This window comes from Mixophyes fleayi, chromosome 6, assembly GCF_038048845.1.
Source record: "Mixophyes fleayi isolate aMixFle1 chromosome 6, aMixFle1.hap1, whole genome shotgun sequence".
In the NCBI taxonomy this organism is placed as follows: domain Eukaryota; kingdom Metazoa; phylum Chordata; class Amphibia; order Anura; family Limnodynastidae; genus Mixophyes; species Mixophyes fleayi.
In genome coordinates, this window is record NC_134407.1 from 131,625,814 (window position 1) to 131,643,532 (window position 17,719).

A 17,719-nucleotide genomic window follows, 5' to 3' on the forward strand; every position below is an offset into this window, starting at 1 on the left:
CCAGGTATGCAGAAAGAGATTGAGGGCTGGACTCTTATCCGTGACCAACACTCTATTTAGAAAGCACAAAAGCAGTCTTGCTCTCCAAACAAGCAATTTGCTGTACGTTCTCAGCCGACATTTAAATCACACTTATTAATCTTAAGAGCCCCGCAGAATATAATTGAAAGGTACTTTGAGTAAGTGGGGAGGATGGTAGAGCCAAATGCTTGACTGAGTGATTCTCTTGGCATAGTATAATTAAGACTTCAGAACGGGTTCTTAGGGCTCTTTCATAGGAAACTTTTTACATCCACAGATTTCTATGCTGGGAGTGGTGGAAAAAGTACAATGCATTTCTGTAAGCAAAAATTAACACATTTTCTAGTTTTATAAGCATGAAATTAACCGGAGTTTTAGCGTTCAAATGTACGTGACCATAAGAGACATTTATGAAAGTGCAAAAACCTATGAAGAGCAGAACTGAACAGCACATGTGTGGAGGGATCACTATAGTTGCAGAGACAGAGCCGAGATCTTTGTGCGCATGTCCAGTTTGCAGTAAGAGGAGAAGTGAAGAGGATGAGGAGGAGATCCGGAGACTTTGCGTTCCGAAGAGGCAGTGGTAAGTGTGATTTTTTTATCACAGAAACAGCAGTTTATCGGAACTGCTGTTTCTGTGCTGGGTTGTACATAAATTTGAGAAATAGTTCAATCCTTATCAATGCGATAAGGATTGAAAACTATTTTTCACTTTATGTGAACATTGATAAATGTGCCCCTTAGAGAGACAGCCTCATCCCTAGACCTAAAATGGGATGTCTTCCAATTGCATATCTGTGGGAAAACACATTTCTAAATGCATTTTCACCAATGTAATAAAATCAGTAAAAAACACATGGGGCCTGATTCATTAAGGAAAGTAAGGCAAAAAAAAAATAGTAAGTTTTCTCCTGGACAAAACCATGTTACAATAGAAGGGGTGCAAATTAGTTAAATACTGCAATCAAAAACATTGTTGGTCAGTTGATAGCAACGGGGAGCCAGTCGCTAGTCTGCCTGGGTCCCAGAGTATTATGCGGCAGACAGGAAGCCTCACAACACTCCCTGTCTGCCTGATGTGAGGAGCGATGCTGGCCAGCTCAACTAAAGGTAAGTGAGCAGGGCTGCATATTCTAAATTATGGGGGATGCTGCCTATTCTAAACTATGGGGGGGCTGCCTATTCTAAATTATGGGGGGCTGCCTATACTAAACTATAACGGGGACTGCCTATACTAAACTATAAGGGGGACTGCCTATACTAAACTATAAGGGGGACTGCCTATACTAAACTATAAGGGGGACTGCCTATACTAAACTATAAGGGGGACTGCCTATACTAAACTATAGTGTGGGGCTGCCTATACTAAACTATAGGGAGAGGGGACTGTCTATACTAAACTATAGGGAGTGGTGGGGGCTGTCATACAAAACTATAGGGAGAGAGGTGGGGGGCTGCAATACAGAACTATAGGCAAACCGAGAGGGGTTTTCTAGTGCCTGGAAACCCCCCTTCCCCATCCAAGCCTGGGGCACTGTATAATTGAGGTGGCTGGACCCTGCTCCCGCTTCACACAGCTCTGCTTCAAAAGGGAGAGCTGCATGCACCTAACAGTAGTGGACGCAGCATTGCCCATGTATATTATGGGGATAGGAAGAGTTGGAGAGCAGCCAAGCACGGTCTAAAATGATAGCTACGCCCCCATGCATGCTGGTCACGCCCACTGACAGCGTGGTGTGGAAACTCCCCTCTACAAATCCTGCGTTTGCCCCTGTCTGCCTATATTAAACTATAGGGAGATGGCCTGCTATAATGTGTGAGGAAAAATAGGTGTATGTTGCTGTAATGTGTGAGGGAGTGAGGGGTCTTAATATATTGTGTGATATGAGAGAAAGGAGGGGGCTGTCTTGATAGTATTTAGGTTGGAGGTAAGTTGTTAATATAATGGTGGAGTTTAGGTGGGGGCTAATTATTTAATGGGTGCTATTTTATTTGTAGGATAATGGTGGGGCAATTTAATTTAGTGGTGGAGCCTATTAAATTAAGATGGGGTGACAGGACCTTTAATTTAATGCTGTGGTGGTTTGGGGATATTAATTGAATGTGGGGCAGAATTTAGGGAGGATGGCTATTTATTAAATGTGAATACTAATTATTTAATGCTGGGGATGATTGTGGGAAATGGTTATATTAAACATAAATTATATTAATTCATTGCTGGGGCTGTTTGGAGGGAGGGAAATAGATCTACTTATCAAATGTGAGTACTATTATTTTAAATGTTGGGACTGGAGGGAGGCCTAATTATTAAATGTGGCTGCTATTGATTTAATGCCGGGGCTGGGTGAAGTTTTCTAAATTTCATTTACCCATATTTTTTTTCAAAATAGGGTCTCCAACATTCTAGGACCCAGACAAGCAGCAACTGATCTAAAGAAACCAGCAGCCACAGGTGGTGAAAGTGACAAGAACAAGTATGAGAGAGCAGGACAGTCTCCCAACTATCCTGAATCTGGTGGGACAGTCCTGAATTTGGGTGATTGTCTCGCTTAGTCAGGATTTAGTCTGACTACAAGGACAGTTGGGAAGTATGTCCCGCTTCACATTGTACTGCTCCTGAAGGCAGAGCTGCGTGCACCTAACAGTAGTGCACACAGTTTGCCTGTGTATTTGTCTAAAATGTAACTAAAATGATAACCCTCCTGCAGGGTCGGACTGGCCCGCCGGGGGACCGGTCTATCCACCGGTAGGCCCCGACCCTGATCGCTTCCCTCTTCGTTGGTGGGTGGAGCGAGTAACTGAAGGAGAAAAAAAAACAAAAAACAAACCTCGCGTGACTGCGGCGCCGGCTCCGTACGCACTGAATGCCTGGCGTGACGTCATCACGCCCGATATTCAGTGAGCAACGCCGCAGACAGAAGACAGAAAACAGAAGAGAATAAAGTAGCAGATAGAAAAGGTAAGTGAGGGAATGGAAGAAAGAAGGGAGCATGATGGCAGAGTGAAGGGGGACATGAAGAAAGAGTGAAGGGGGACATGATGGCAGAGTGAAGGGGGACATGATGGCAGAGTGAAGGGGGACATGAAGACAGAGTGAAGGGGGACATGAAGGCAGAGTGAAGGGGGACATGATGGCAGAGTGAAGGGAGACATGATGGCAGAGTGAAGGGGGACATGGTGGCAGAGTGAAGAGGGACATGATGGCAGAGTGAAGGGGGACATGAAGGCAGAGTGAAGGGGGACATGATGGCAGAGTGAAGGGGGACATGATGGCAGAGTGAAGGGGGACATGAAGGCAGAGTAAAGGGGGAGCATGAAGGCAGAGTGAAGGGGGAGCATGAAGGCAGAGTGAAGGGGGAGCATGATGGCAGACTGAAGGGGGAGCATGATGGCAGACTAAAGGGAGAGGATGATGGCAGACTGAAGGGGGAGCATGATGGCAGAGTGAAGGGGGAGCATGATGGCAGAGTCAAGGGGGAGCATGATGGCAGAGTGAAGGGCTAAGCATGTTGGGGCTGGAGGAAGGCCTAAGTATTAATTGTTGGTCCTATTGATTTAATGACAGGGCTGGTTGGAATCTTCTAAATGTACTCATTATTTTTTCCAAATAGGGCCCTCAACATTCCATGAAGGCTGAGTGAAGGGGGACATGGTGGCAGAGTGAAGGGGGACATGAAGGCAGAGTGAAGGGGGACATGAAGGCAGAGTGAAGGGGGACATGATGGCAGAGTGAAGGGGGACATGATGGCAGAGTGAAGAGGGACATGATGGCAGAGTGAAGGGGGACATGAAGGCAGAGTGAAGGGGGACATGATGGCAGAGTGAAGGGGGACATGATGGCAGAGTGAAGGGAGACATGATGGAAGAGTGAAGGGGGACATGAAGGCAGAGTGAAGGGGGACATGATGGCAGAGTGAAGGGGGACATGATGGCAGAGTGAAGGGGGACATGAAGGCAGAGTAAAGGGGGGGCATGAAGGCAGAGTGAAGGGGGAGCATGAAGGCAGAGTAAAGGGGGAGCATGAAGGCAGAGTGAAGGGGGAGCATGATGGCAGACTGAAGGGGGAGCATGATGGCAGACTGAAGGGAGAGGATGATGGCAGACTGAAGGGGGAGCATGATGGCAGAGTGAAGGGGGAGCATGATGGCAGAGTCAAGGGGGAGCATGATGGCAGAGTGAAGGGCTAAGCATGTTGGGGCTGGAGGAAGGCCTAAGTATTAATTGTTGGTCCTATTGATTTAATGACAGGGCTGGTTGGAATCTTCTAAATGTACTCATTATTTTTTCCAAATAGGGCCCTCAACATTCCAGGATCCAGACAAGCCGCAACTAAAGAAACCTGCAGCTACAGGTGGTAAAAGTGACAACAGGTATGACAGTCTGTCAAATATTCTGAGTCTAGTGCAGGCTTAGCTAACCTGTGGCACTCCAGGTGTTGTGAAACTACAAGTCTCAGCATACCCTTCCAGCAATAATCTGCTATATATTGGCAAAGCATGCTGGGGCTTGTAGTTTCCCAACACCTGGAGTGCCACAGGTTAGCCAAGCCTGGTCTAGTGGGACAATCCCGATTTATGGTGACTGTTCTGCCCAATCTAAGGGGCAGGTCAGACTGTGTACTCTTTATACACACACTGCATTCTTTATATACTACACTATGATGCTAGCTGTCCTTCCTGGGCTGACCACTCCTCCTCTAGCGTCTAGTCTTGCCTCTATGATGGCTGGCCACACCCCCTCTGGTGGGCCCCTAGCGTTGCAGTCCCCCGGTGGGCCCTTCATGCCCCAGTCCGACACTGCCCCCCTGTCTTAAGTGCCCCAGGCCCCCCAGAGCCTTATTTCAGTTCTGGTGATGCTTTAGTGGTTCTTACATTGATTACATTGCCTGCCTTCTACCTTGCTCTGGTCCCATTCTCAGATCATCATCATCATCAGCTATTTATATAGCACCACTGATTCCGCAGCGCTGTACAGAGAACTCACTCACATCTGTCCCTGCCCCATTGGAGCTTGCAGTCTGAATGCCTCAACACACACACACATACACACATACACTAGGGTCAATTTGATAGCAGCGATTTAACCTACTAGTATGTTTTTGGAGTGTGGGAGAAAACCGCAGCACCCGGAGGAATCCACGCAAACACGGGGAGAACATACAAACTCCACATAGATAAGCCACTTTGTAGAACATATGGCCAGCCACCATTGCACTGACAATATTATTAATCCTTCCTCCTTTGTACTTAGTATATCAGCAGCAAACCCTTGGAATAGCTCTCCCCTTCACTTTTGCCAATGGCTGCCAACCCTCCCTGCACTGTTATTAATTCAAACCACCAATCACTGGGCACATTTAGGGCTCATACACAATTGTTACACAAGCAGTGTTTTCGTGCAGATACTTGCAAAATATCATCTTTGTGGTGATTGCACTGGATAGCCATTTATTATAAGGATTATTTTTAATGCCTTTTTTTGAAACACATTTCACAATTCATGTATTATATATAGAGAAATTTGACTGGTAGTTTGCATCTCAGGACGTCAGCGAAAGATGCAATGGTGTTCATATGCTGCTCTGGCAGACTGATCAGATATGATTGTGCCAACATGTTTCATAATAGTTAAACTTATTAAAGAAAGTCAGATATGTTTCTATGAAGGGAATATTGGAAGGATGTGTCGGTGGCTAAGTGGTTAGCACTTCTACCTTACATCACTGGGGTCATGAGTTCAATTCCCGACCATGGCCTTATCTGTAAGGAGTTTGTATGTTCTCCCAGTGTTTGCGTGGGTTTCCTCCGGGTGCTCCGGTTTCCTCCCACACTCCAAAAAACATACTGGTAGGTTAACTGACTGCTAACAAAATTGACCCTAGTCTGTGTGTGTTAGGGAGTTTAGACTGTAAGCCCCAATGGGCAGGGACTGATGTGCGTTCTCTGTACAGCGCTGCGGAATTAGTGGCGCTGTATAAATAAATGATGATGATGATGTGTTAGTAGGCAACTAAATAAGTTTGAGCACATTGGTATAAACCAATCACAAATCATCCAATAGAAATCATGTATTTTTATAGCACAGGATTGTCAGTTTATTCCCTGCTTTGCTTTAGAAATGACCCACTGTGTCTTAAGTCATCACATCCAGGAGTTACTACAACCAAATTCCAGTAGTTCTAAATCCAGCCTACTTTTGTGTTGGCCCCACCTCCATTTGACTTGGTCCCACCCACTTGAGGCAACTTTTTTTCCAGGGCCACTTTAAGTTCCCAATACGCCCTTGGCAACATGGTTTTGCCAACGTGCAAAGTTACTCATTTGTTTGTTTTACTTTCCTTAATGAATCAGGCCCATATAGTCCTGATGTCCTCTCGCTTCTAGGTTTTTGACATAAAAACCAAAAGGTCTAATTTAATAAAGGGGTGATTCTAAAGTAGATTGGACTTTGTATAGTTTTTACCGTTTCAACCACCATATACATTTTCCAGAGCAGCACAAACCTACAAGTATAAGCACGGATTAATCTTGTGAGATGTTTCCATATACTGGGAAGTAGGTGTGCACCTTGATAAAATTAGTGCAGGTCTACTTTTATTTGCAGTAGATCAAAGCATACCTCCCGATTTTACGCTATTCCAAAGGGGGACAACATGCGCACACCTCTTCAATACTATATGCACCTGCTGCTGGTACACACAATATGAATCTGCACCCATCAGACAGTTCTCCCAACAGCTCTAGAATAGGGACAAATGTCCTGGTCCATGGGACAGTTCTGTGAACTCAAGACAACCATACCTAAAGTAGGTGGTAGCATGTCAAAGAGCCTTAATAAGTGTGTTATTGGCTGCTGTGGTTTCAAGCAAATTTTGCACCTAAATGCAAAAATTAGTAGCAACAATTTATCCAAAGTAATGACTATTGTGAGAGATAGAGAGAAAAAGAGAACCTGTATATAAATAATCTCTACTTTGTAAATAGCCCCCCTCCCACTAAGAAGAAAAAAGCAGAATGGAGATCTATTCAATGATATTACTTAAAGGGAAAGAAACTGACATGCATGTCATTTATTTGTAGTACAATTAAGTGCAGATGTTCTGGAATTAATGGGTCAAAACATTTTGAAAATGATTAATAGAGGAGTAAGTGGGATGTCCAGCGAAAGAGGAGACATAAGGTTGTGTATGATTCAGGTTTAAAGATTCACTTCTTCTAAGGAAATCAATCACCCCTGCATATATGCAAGGGCAGCCTAAAGGAACCATACTTCCAGTTATTACAACCAGTGGTGTCAGGATAGAGGGGCCTCACATTAACCCCCTGTGGCCTTTGCTTATGTACATGTAAGGATAAACAACAAATGCACCAGGCACCAGTACTATAGGTTCAATTACTGGCATTGCTGGACATGACTACACAATCTAGCAGTGATTGAGGGAAGGACAAGAGAGAAGCAGGACAACCACTAGGCCCTGCGTCAGACTTTCAGTACCGGTGATCACTGTGCATGGCACCGCACCACTGACAGCCAGTTCTGTTACAGAGAGCTGTATGATATACCTCTGAATCTGGGTTGGGGTAAGAGGACTTTAGTTATAGATAAACATATTAGTTAATTGATTTAAAGTAAATTATCTTGTAGATAAAATATTTTGTACACTTGGTATAAGCCTGGAGGTTTTCGGATACAAATTGACAAATGTGTTCATGTCACAGACTTATCGGACCACTAAAGCCCTCTACTGCTATAATATCGCTACAAATAGTGAGTTACTGTTGTAAAATGATAGACGTTCTGCTATTAAGCCAGATCACCGCAAACATGGTCTTTACCTGCTCGCTTTTTCACCATAGTTGTCAAGTTTGTGCTGTTACCTAAACAGTTTAAGATGACCATAACTGAACTCATGAAACTTTTTTACTTGAGAACAGGACGGAACAGGTTAAGGATTTAAAATAATTTTAGGGACCTTAATGTTTGCAATTTAGGTGTACAAAAATTCAACATATCTGACATATAAAATGTCCCAAATGTTTCCATTTAAATTACAATAAGTAGTAAGCTCTAAATGGATGAAAATCATGATTAGCAAAAGTATATGCAACGTCTGCTATACAGCAGATCTTATTCTCCAATTTTAAAATATACAGCAAGGAAATAAGTTTGAAAACTCTGTTGGTGCAAAAACTACGTTGTCTCAAAAAAGAATGCAACATTTATGAATGATTAATTTGTTCACCAAGCTATCTTGTGTAAATCCTGTTTTATTATCTCCAAATAAAATGCTTATCATCTCCAAACCTGTGGTGTAGTTAAATGTCACAAAACTGATGAAATCATTATTTTTACCTGCAAAAGAATGAACTGTTTTATATTTCCTGTCATACAAGAAATACCCTCGGTGTGTATAGAAAAACCTTAAACTTCCTGGAAAATCCTTTCCAAATTGTATTCATCTTGACCTAATCTGCAATCTAGTGAGCGAATTAAGCCATATTTGTTTTTGGAGACCTGTTTCTGTAGGAGTTTGAGGGGCTGTGTTTTTCTACGGAAGGCCTTACCCTGACTTCCAGGCAAAGCTGAGGCCTGAGCAGGCCGGGGGTGTCCCCAGGTACTCAGCACAAAGTAAATAAACACAGCTGAGAAAGGAGGAACTTAGGAGGTTTTCTCATCAGAGAAATAAAATAAACAGATGTCCTTAAGCACTTTGGCCTGTGTTTGTCAAAGGGATTGAAATGCTTAGATGTTTCAATAACAGAGGTGAGACAGGGCTACATCTCCAGGAGGCTTTATACAAAGCAATCCCACTGCGCTCAGAACAGTCCAGTGACCTTGTTGCAGACATCTTCCTATATCAACCCTGAAGACGCCACAACCAGCAATAAACAAAAAGTTTATCAATATTTTAAGCTGGAAAAGCACCTATATAGGATTGACAGTAATGCATAAAGTTAGATTATAAACAACACAGACCCTAAAGTCATACAGCCCCGGAGAGAAGTCATGTGACAGGGGGTAGGAGGGGGCGTGTTGACATTATTGCGTCACCATAGCCCCGTCCCCACTATAATATAATGACACAATGAAGTCCCACCCCCGCCATTCAATCCGGAAGGTTTGCCTACTCTTCCAGGAGTCCAGGAGGGCTCCCCGAATTTCGGAAGCCTCCTGGGAATTCCGGGAGAGTAGGCAAGTATTGCTGTAAAACTAGAAAATTTAAATCTGTGGTTCTATAGGTGTATGTTTAAACACTGCTAGAGGGTCATTTAATAACTTTGCTCAAGGGTGCAAACCAGCACTCAACCCATAGCAGCCATTCATCAACTTTTATCTGTATAGTGCAGGTCAGACAATTATTATTAACCTTTATTTTCTCTAGCGCCTACATATTACACAGCGCTTTAGAGAGAATGTTTTAATCATTCACATCAGCCCCTAGCTGAATGAAGCTTACAGTATAAATTCCCTACCATACACACACATATTAGTATAAATCTCGTACAGTTAATTAACCTTCCAGTACATATTTTGACTGTGGGAGGAAACTGAAGCACACGGAAGAAACACATGCAAGCATGGAGTAAACATACAAACGCCACACAGATAGCATTCTTGAGCAGTGCCAAACACTGTGCTAGGGTGAACAATTCATAAGTAACATTTTCTTATATATTTGTGAGACGCAAGACAATTCTGACTCAGGAATATATAATAAGTATTTTATGTTTTCCCATATGTTTTTATTTTGTTTCTGATATTTTTACAATATGATCGGCTATTTAGTATACAACAAACACCCTTGTCCCTCTAGCATGTGAGTAACTGCAGCATTTCTCATGGGAAGCACTGTAGTTTTTATTGTCGTTAAACCTGACATGGCAGGTATTATATGCGAAAGACATGTCTCATATTCTCAGTGTGACAATAAATACTCTGAGAATGTCCCTCTAAATTGAGCATTATCTCCTGGTAGAGATTATTCCTGTCAGCGTCACTAGGTTACAAAAGATGACAATGCTTCAAGTGTTATTGCAGACAAATAGTAGTGTTGGGTTACATGTACACAACATAATAAGCCTTTTTATCGCTTTTGGGATGTGAAAAAGGTGGTGCTCTCTTTTGCACAATATGGGGGATATGGACAAGGCAATTTTAACCCCTTACTACCCATCACAGGGGCAGGAACCTCTACACCACTTCAGAGTACTCCCAATGTTTTTACAGTTTTTCATATTGAAAAGCGCTGCAGTTGGTGACTTATTAATAAAGGATGATAAAAAATAATCAGTCTATAAACTGGAATGTGACAGAATACATTTCAGTATTAAAGTAGGTGCAAAGGTAAGAGTACTTTTCTAAGTTTTACTTAAAAACAGTTGTGACACAAAGCTTCCTTCTAAAATGCATATATTCATGCTGGAACAGAACAGCACATATTGTTTATCAAGAAGCTGAACACAAAGTCATACCGGGGTTACAAAACGCTTCCTTTGGATTTTGTCATCTACAAAGTTTGGACTGTGCTTAGCTCATAGTTCCAACTTTCCACAGGTTTATTATTCCACATGTTGTTGCTGTTCCATGTAGATAAATTGAATTTATCTTATGAACGGATTATGGTGCAGTAACTACAATTTTTGAGTCAGACCCCGTATTTCGGCTACTGAAAAACGTAGTAGAATTGGGGATGGGCGGATTCACAGCTTCCAGGTAAACATTTCATGCTGACCTAGGTGATGAACCATCAGCATGTACGCCCATTAGTGATAAGAGACTGAATCACTGCATGAACCCTACCACCACGGTGCAGAAAGAAACACCAGTAAACTCGCTCAGGATAAGTGCACCGGAACTCAGAGTCTATGTGTAAGAACAAGAGGATCTATTCATATCTATTCTGTTCTTTTGTTTCCTCATATGAAAGAAAAATACACATTCTAGCAAAAGCCTACAAACAGGTAATAAAGATAAATACAAGTATAGTGTTAGTGTATAACAAAATTATTAATGTACCATCATACGTAAACATTACTTAATTTATAAAGATCATTTAGGACATTATTAAAGAGATGCAGGTCAAAAATATTGCAGAACAGCACACAAAAGTTGAATGGAAAACACTAAAGATTTATGGACTGGACAGCTAGTAAAATGCAATCACTGAATATTTGAAATGTATGTGACATAAAAAGTGGCTATGGTTATATGTGACTTTTTGCTCTATATTTATAACACACAAATTATTCATACATTAAAAAAATAAATATCCAGCACTAAGGTTATAACTCCTATTTTGCTTCTGTACTCTACTAAACGAGTATTTTCACCCTATACCATGCTTGCCAACATTCTCTCCCCACTGGGATCCCCGAAGGGGATGTCAAGTGGTTACTGTAGTGGAGGGTGTGATGTGGAAATTCATGTCATTTTAGCTTTGGGACGAAGTGCAAAACCATTATTGCATCACTGTGCCACGGCGGCTGGGGGATGGGGGTTGGGGCAAATGCTGGCATTCAGCACAAATCAAGTAATTTAGGCAACTCTCCCACCCACAACTAGGAAGAGGTCAGGACGCAAGAGGCTGGCCTGCTTTCAAGGTTCGGGGGAAATACCTTAAATTTGGAGGTCTCCCGGACATTCTGGGAGAGTAGGGAAATATATTCTATACATCAAGAAGTCACTCCCTGGTAATAAATTCACCAAGGACTCACAGGTGGAAGCATATTTAACAAAGATGTTACACTTTATTGGCTGAGTCATTTTTTATTCATCTCAGGATAGCCATAACATAGGGAAAGTAATGAAAAAATGCTTTATTATTAAAATATTTTTTTTTCAATTGTGAATATTTTACTATTACAATTTTTATTATTTTTAATATGTTTTTTAACTTAACCCTTACCTGCTCAGGCCAGTATCACAGAGGCAGCTGAGTATCGTTCCTTTTAATAAACAGAGCCCTCTGAACTCCCTAGCAGGTAAAACAAGGGTACGCCTGCCTACATCTGAGAAATGCTTTGTTTAAAAAAGGTTTTCCTTGGTGAAATCATACAAGTATTTCCTATGCCCCATGATAACTTGGCTACTAGAGGCCATTTCATCTATACATATATTACTATACGCTAAACTGGTAAATATGGTGTACGTCTCTCTGCAAAGACTCCTTATGTCCTTAAGCTTGTTATACAGGCCATTGTATGTGGTAAGTACATGTTCCTTGGAGCAGCGGCCAGGTTTCATTCTTACACTCACGCTCCTGGCACCTCTTAATGTACATGCAGGTTTTAATGAAGTGTTAGTATCATGATTCATTTGTTTCAGTTTGGTTTTTCAGTCTATAAATAGACACTCGTACCCTTTACGGTTACGAGCAGTGAAACAGCTATATTAGTGTTTTAATTGATGGCTTGTGATGATAACAGCAGACATGTTACCCATTCAAAAAGCTGCTAAGCAGGATTAATTGGAAGCTGTTAAAATAGGAAATAAGTCATCAGACTTTATGCACTTGACTTAAATACAACTGGCACAAAAATGCAAGTGGTAAAAAAAAGCACACATAATAATATTATATATATATATATATATATATATATATATATATGAATGAATAGTTTAGGAATCTCCTAGCCGAAATACATGGTAACTGCTTTGACCCTTTTTTTATTTTTTTTTATAGTGTAGCATTCTCTGCAGCACTGTCTGTGAGAAAACAAGTTGAAACATAGGTACACAGAGCTGGATTGCTGAGTAAGAGGCCCAACAGAAAATCAAGCTCTAGGGTCCGCACACTGTTACAAATTTAACATCTATTATATTTATTGTGAAAGACACAATTACATACAATACAGAATTATCTGTAGGATGCCTTAAGGGCTTCAAAAGGCCACATAAACACAGTGTTTGGCTTATCAACTGGGGAGAAACAAGTCACATCCCTATGGGGCACTTTGTGCCTCATGCCTCAGCGATGACGCTAGGTCCTATTGAATTGGCTAGTTTCATTCTCAACCCACAAACTTGCTGTAACTATGTGTGTATGACACATCCGCTTCAAATTAAAATAAATCCACTTTTTCCCCATATTTTGCTTAACCAAATTATACCAGAGCGTAAAGAATGATAATGAAGACTCCCGTTCGGGCGCTGAAGTAATTGGAGAAGTACACAAGCAGGTTTGTAGCACCAGTAAATAAATATGGGTTTCAGGGTATAAATGATCAAAAGATGAGAAGCCTCTGTATGTCAATGCACATGGCGATGAGACAGCAATAAATATATTATTTTTTTTACATTAGTTGGACTTACCTTTCCATATCTGGTGGCAAAAGTTCCTGTGAGTAATGAGTGGAAAATAATTATTGTCTCATCCAAATCCCACACGAACACGCGCTGTGACAGGAGAGAAAAGGGCACTTTAATACAGGGGCGAAGCAATCCCTGTGTTACGCATGTTGCATAAACCAGTCACCCAAATCTGGCAGCTGGATGATTGATATAATCAAGACGCAGAATGCAGGTTACAAAGCATTATTTTGCAATGGAGTTTTAATACATCATACTGGCTAATGTTCCCCAATCACCAGTGAGACAGCTTAGCTATTAGACAGGGTGCAGGCCAGACACATGTTAGCAAAAATAAATAAATATATATATCTTTACACACACACACACACACACACACACACACACACACATATATATATAAATATATATCTTTACAGTGCTGATTTCATATTTCTGTGTAAATTAAAAAAACAAAGAGTAAACTCCTTCCTAACTAACTGCTGGGCCAGAGACGGTCACCATTGAACATTAGGGCAGTCTGTATAGATAACACTCCTTCCTTATAGTAAGGTGCTGTCTTCTCCATCATGCATGTGCATTTAAAGTGAACTACGTAGAACTTGCTCAATGAGGGCTAACATAGAACTATCAGGGGCCAGCCAGCAGGGTGTAAGTCAACCAGATAACATTTAGTTAAGGTTGTTTTTTGAAAACGGGAAACAGCACACATTTGTCATAACTGTATATGTATAAGCTATGTGGTGTTCTATCCTGGTATAACTAAGTATATCTGATAAAAAGATTTGAAGCTTGTCTTAGTAAATATACCAGAGAATCACAGGTTATTTCATCATTCTATATTGGAGCATTGGTAAATAGACACCATAAACATGGACTTTCCCTCACTAGATGTTAATCTGAAATGTCCTGGGTTCTAATATGTTTTGTTGAATGTTCAAAAATGAGAATGTAAAAAATGATAAGGGTGAGTTCTCATCATAAGCGAGAGATTAAAAGTACATTGAGCAGTTTATCATCTCTTGGCTAACGGCTTCACCCGGGGCTGAGATCAATGTGCATCCACTGAATCCTGACACAGGGAACTCTTCTTTTTGAGTCTGGCAGATGCTTCTTGTGTTTGATTGGCCTGTGAATCCACATTGTTATATATAGGTCATGTCAGGTACATCCTTAAGCAATTAACCAAAAAACAATATAAGGAGAGTAGAAAGTACTGATACATTTTGGTGTTAAACTCTCAGAATATTTACAATGTATTCTCCTTGATCCTGTGTACTCTGCAGTTACCAGAATACCAGGCATAGTATATAAAATTTTGTTACATTTTATAGGTTTGGACAAAACAGAAGAACAAGAATGCCAAAGAGAATAGTATGTTGAACAGAGCAATCATATATTTTACTTGATGGGAAATAAATAAAATGCATTACAATGTTACCACATATGAGGTTAAAGTAAACAAAAAATGTTCATCTAAGGATTCCTCTCATATAACATTTGAATTTAAGATGACATGTTAATGCACAGTATTGTGATCACGTGATCTTCAGATAGCCATGGAAAGCACTGAGAGATAGTAACATGACACTACACTATTCGAGCAGTCATTTGATTAAAACAAATGTAAATTGTTATTGCTTCACATCCACTACAAAAACCAAAAACAAACAAACTTTCAGCATGTTGCAGAATCAATTGAAATAAGTGCAGGTAGTAGGAAAAAAAAGTAGGTTCTTTTTGTAATCTTCACAACTGCCAAGATAACTACAGGACATTTATTCAAATACGTTCAAGGCTTTTCAAGCCATAATATATTTAAAAATAAAAATCCTTTGTTAGCTGGCCAATTTTTTGTAAGCTAGTTTGCAAAGCCTTGTCTACAAAAAAGTTAAACATCCATGTGGAAAACCCATTAAGAAAAATGGGATTAGTTTGATGTAATGACAAACTGCCTCGCTATACTTTCTATTGTCTGTGAAGCTGATGTATCACACTGTGTCTCATTTTATATACTAGATCTGTGGAAATAAAGTGGAAACATTTCTATGCAGAGTCACATTTATGTAGAAAGATGTGTAGATCCTTAATGGCAATTTAGGTGAAAACTGTTTCTGTGACTGATGGAGCAGAGACACATGGCTTACTGGGAAGGCTGGGAGGAGGCAAGCAGGTCTTGGGGAGTGAGCCATTGGCAGAATGTATAAAACCATGTGTCCTGAATAGCACTCAAGTCAGCAGCCCTTGCTCAACATATTCCTAAATATCCCTGATAATCAACTCTAATATCCACTCTGAACCAGCACAGAATGAAATCTAGATACAGAATGGTTGTAATTAACCCCATAGTGGACTGACACACAGCGATTTCAAATCTTGGCATTAATAAAATATTATTATATATATTATTATATTAATAAAATATTGGACACTCACACATGGAGCGCACTTTCTGGCAGTTTACAGTTATTAGTAACAGCACACACCAGAAAATGATTTGTATACAGTAAGTTAGTCCTCCTATTCTAGCTACGTCTTGTAACTGTAGTCCTCCACTTATTAAATCACAATCCACACCAAAGCATCCAGTCCCCTAGGTTGTAGCTACTTCTGCTAGTCACATATAGTACAAGGCTGCCACACATGGAAGTGGACAAACTGGATGAGATACAGCTGCTCTGTGCTCGGACTGAGCAGCTGGCTTTTCTGGCATCGCTGGACCTGTTAGTGCGGTTAGATGTCTGCAGACAGACATAGGCCAACAGCATTTTGGATTTGGATTTTTCATTAAACTGTTTTTGGTCATTGGGGTAGTTTTCCCAATATTGTTGTAAATGTCGCAGTGTGCAGGGCTAGCTTAAGGAGGCTGCAAATTTTAAACAAGATGTGTCATGAACCGACATGACAACAATCACTGGGGCTACAGGTCCGACAGCCTGGTTCTTGGTTACACTTCCTACAGGTCTTTCTGCGCACAGGTAGTAAAGTATACTTAGTTCTAAGAAACAAAGTTAATATAGCAAATAACCACTGTATCACATAAAGCCCACTTCAATCTAAGTCAATAGTGGATAAGGTAAGTCTCACATGGGTCCTCATCTTCAACTGTTGAATTTGCCCAAATTTCCCTGCAAGGTCAGTAAATCACAGCTTATTATTTGTTTTTGTACATTTCAGACATTGCTCCGTATCCCTTGTAATCCGGAACATCTGGACTGCTTTGGCACTAGTGTCTGTTACAAAATTACAATTGTTTACACTGCCAGTAATGCCCACTCAGAAACACTCAAACATTTGTCTCTCTGTCCGTTTAAAGATCTCCATGTACATCTGTCTACGGTTTGGGGTTATACTGCACTTGTATATCCCAACAAGAGATCTCGTCACGTTTTCACATGAAAATAAGATGAAAAATACCACAAACATTAAACATGTTGGACCCTGTGCTGCCGACCAGAAGCGGAGTTACTGATGCTCTGCATTCTTAAGAATTTACTTCAGGTACGCTGCTTCCATTCATTCATTTGAATATTGTGCAAGTCTAAACTGATACAGAAGGGTCCTGTAAGGACATGAGGTCATAGTACGTACCTCTATTTCGTTGTCCACTGCAGGTGATGGGTCATTATTTCGTTTAGACCTGCCTCGTAACTTTACATCAGATCCTCTTTGTTGCCGATCACTTTCTGAATCTTTAATTGGTGTGGATGGGTCATTGTGTGCATTGTAGTCTCCTGCAGAGAAACAACTTAATTTGTAAATATAAAATATATCGTCTCATCTGTACACGGATACACACAGATACATCGGCCTTAGATGCTCACTAAAACCAAAAAAGCAAATTACATTTTTATTTTGATTCATTACACTTGAGAATATTACAAATAATCACACTATTTAAAAACAAGATCCAGGAAGAGCCTGCAAAATCACTGACTTAAGGATGGCGCTGCCCACGGGGCAAAAACAGGATTTGTAGAGGGGGGTTTCCACACCACGCCACCAGTGGGCGTGACCAGCATGTATGAGGGCGTGACTATAATTTTAGACAGTGCTTGGCTGCTCTCCAACTCTTCCTATCCCTATAATATACATGGGCAATGCTGCATGCACTACTGTTAGGTGCACACAGCGCTCCCTTTTCAAGCAGAGCCGTGTGAAGCGGGGGCAGGGTCCAGCCACCTCAATTATACAGTGCCCCAGGCTTGGAGGAGGGTTTCCAGGCACTAGGAACCCCCCTTGGTTTGCCTATGGCCCATACCGTGCACTGTGAAATGCGCTGCAAGGTTCTATTTGTTTTTCTTGATTAATGCAAATGCATACTGCTGTAAAAGGTGTCTAACTTTCTATATTAATTAGATTTGTTTTTCAGAAAAAAAAAAGCATTGCC

At 41.0% G+C, this 17,719-nt stretch overlaps 1 protein-coding gene across 2 annotated transcripts in view; it reads right to left on the reverse strand.

The window, feature by feature from the left end:
• EYA2 (EYA transcriptional coactivator and phosphatase 2) overlaps positions 1 to 17,719 on the reverse strand; it is a 116,145-nt gene that overhangs the window by 26,108 nt on the left and 72,318 nt on the right. For both annotated transcript variants that reach the window (XM_075176447.1, XM_075176446.1), the window contains 2 exons: positions 16,921 to 17,063; positions 13,333 to 13,416 (listed from right to left, as the gene is read on the reverse strand). In XM_075176447.1, coding sequence (XP_075032548.1) covers positions 13,333 to 13,416; positions 16,921 to 17,063 — 227 coding nt within the window. The remainder of the gene's footprint in view (positions 1 to 13,332; positions 13,417 to 16,920; positions 17,064 to 17,719) is intronic.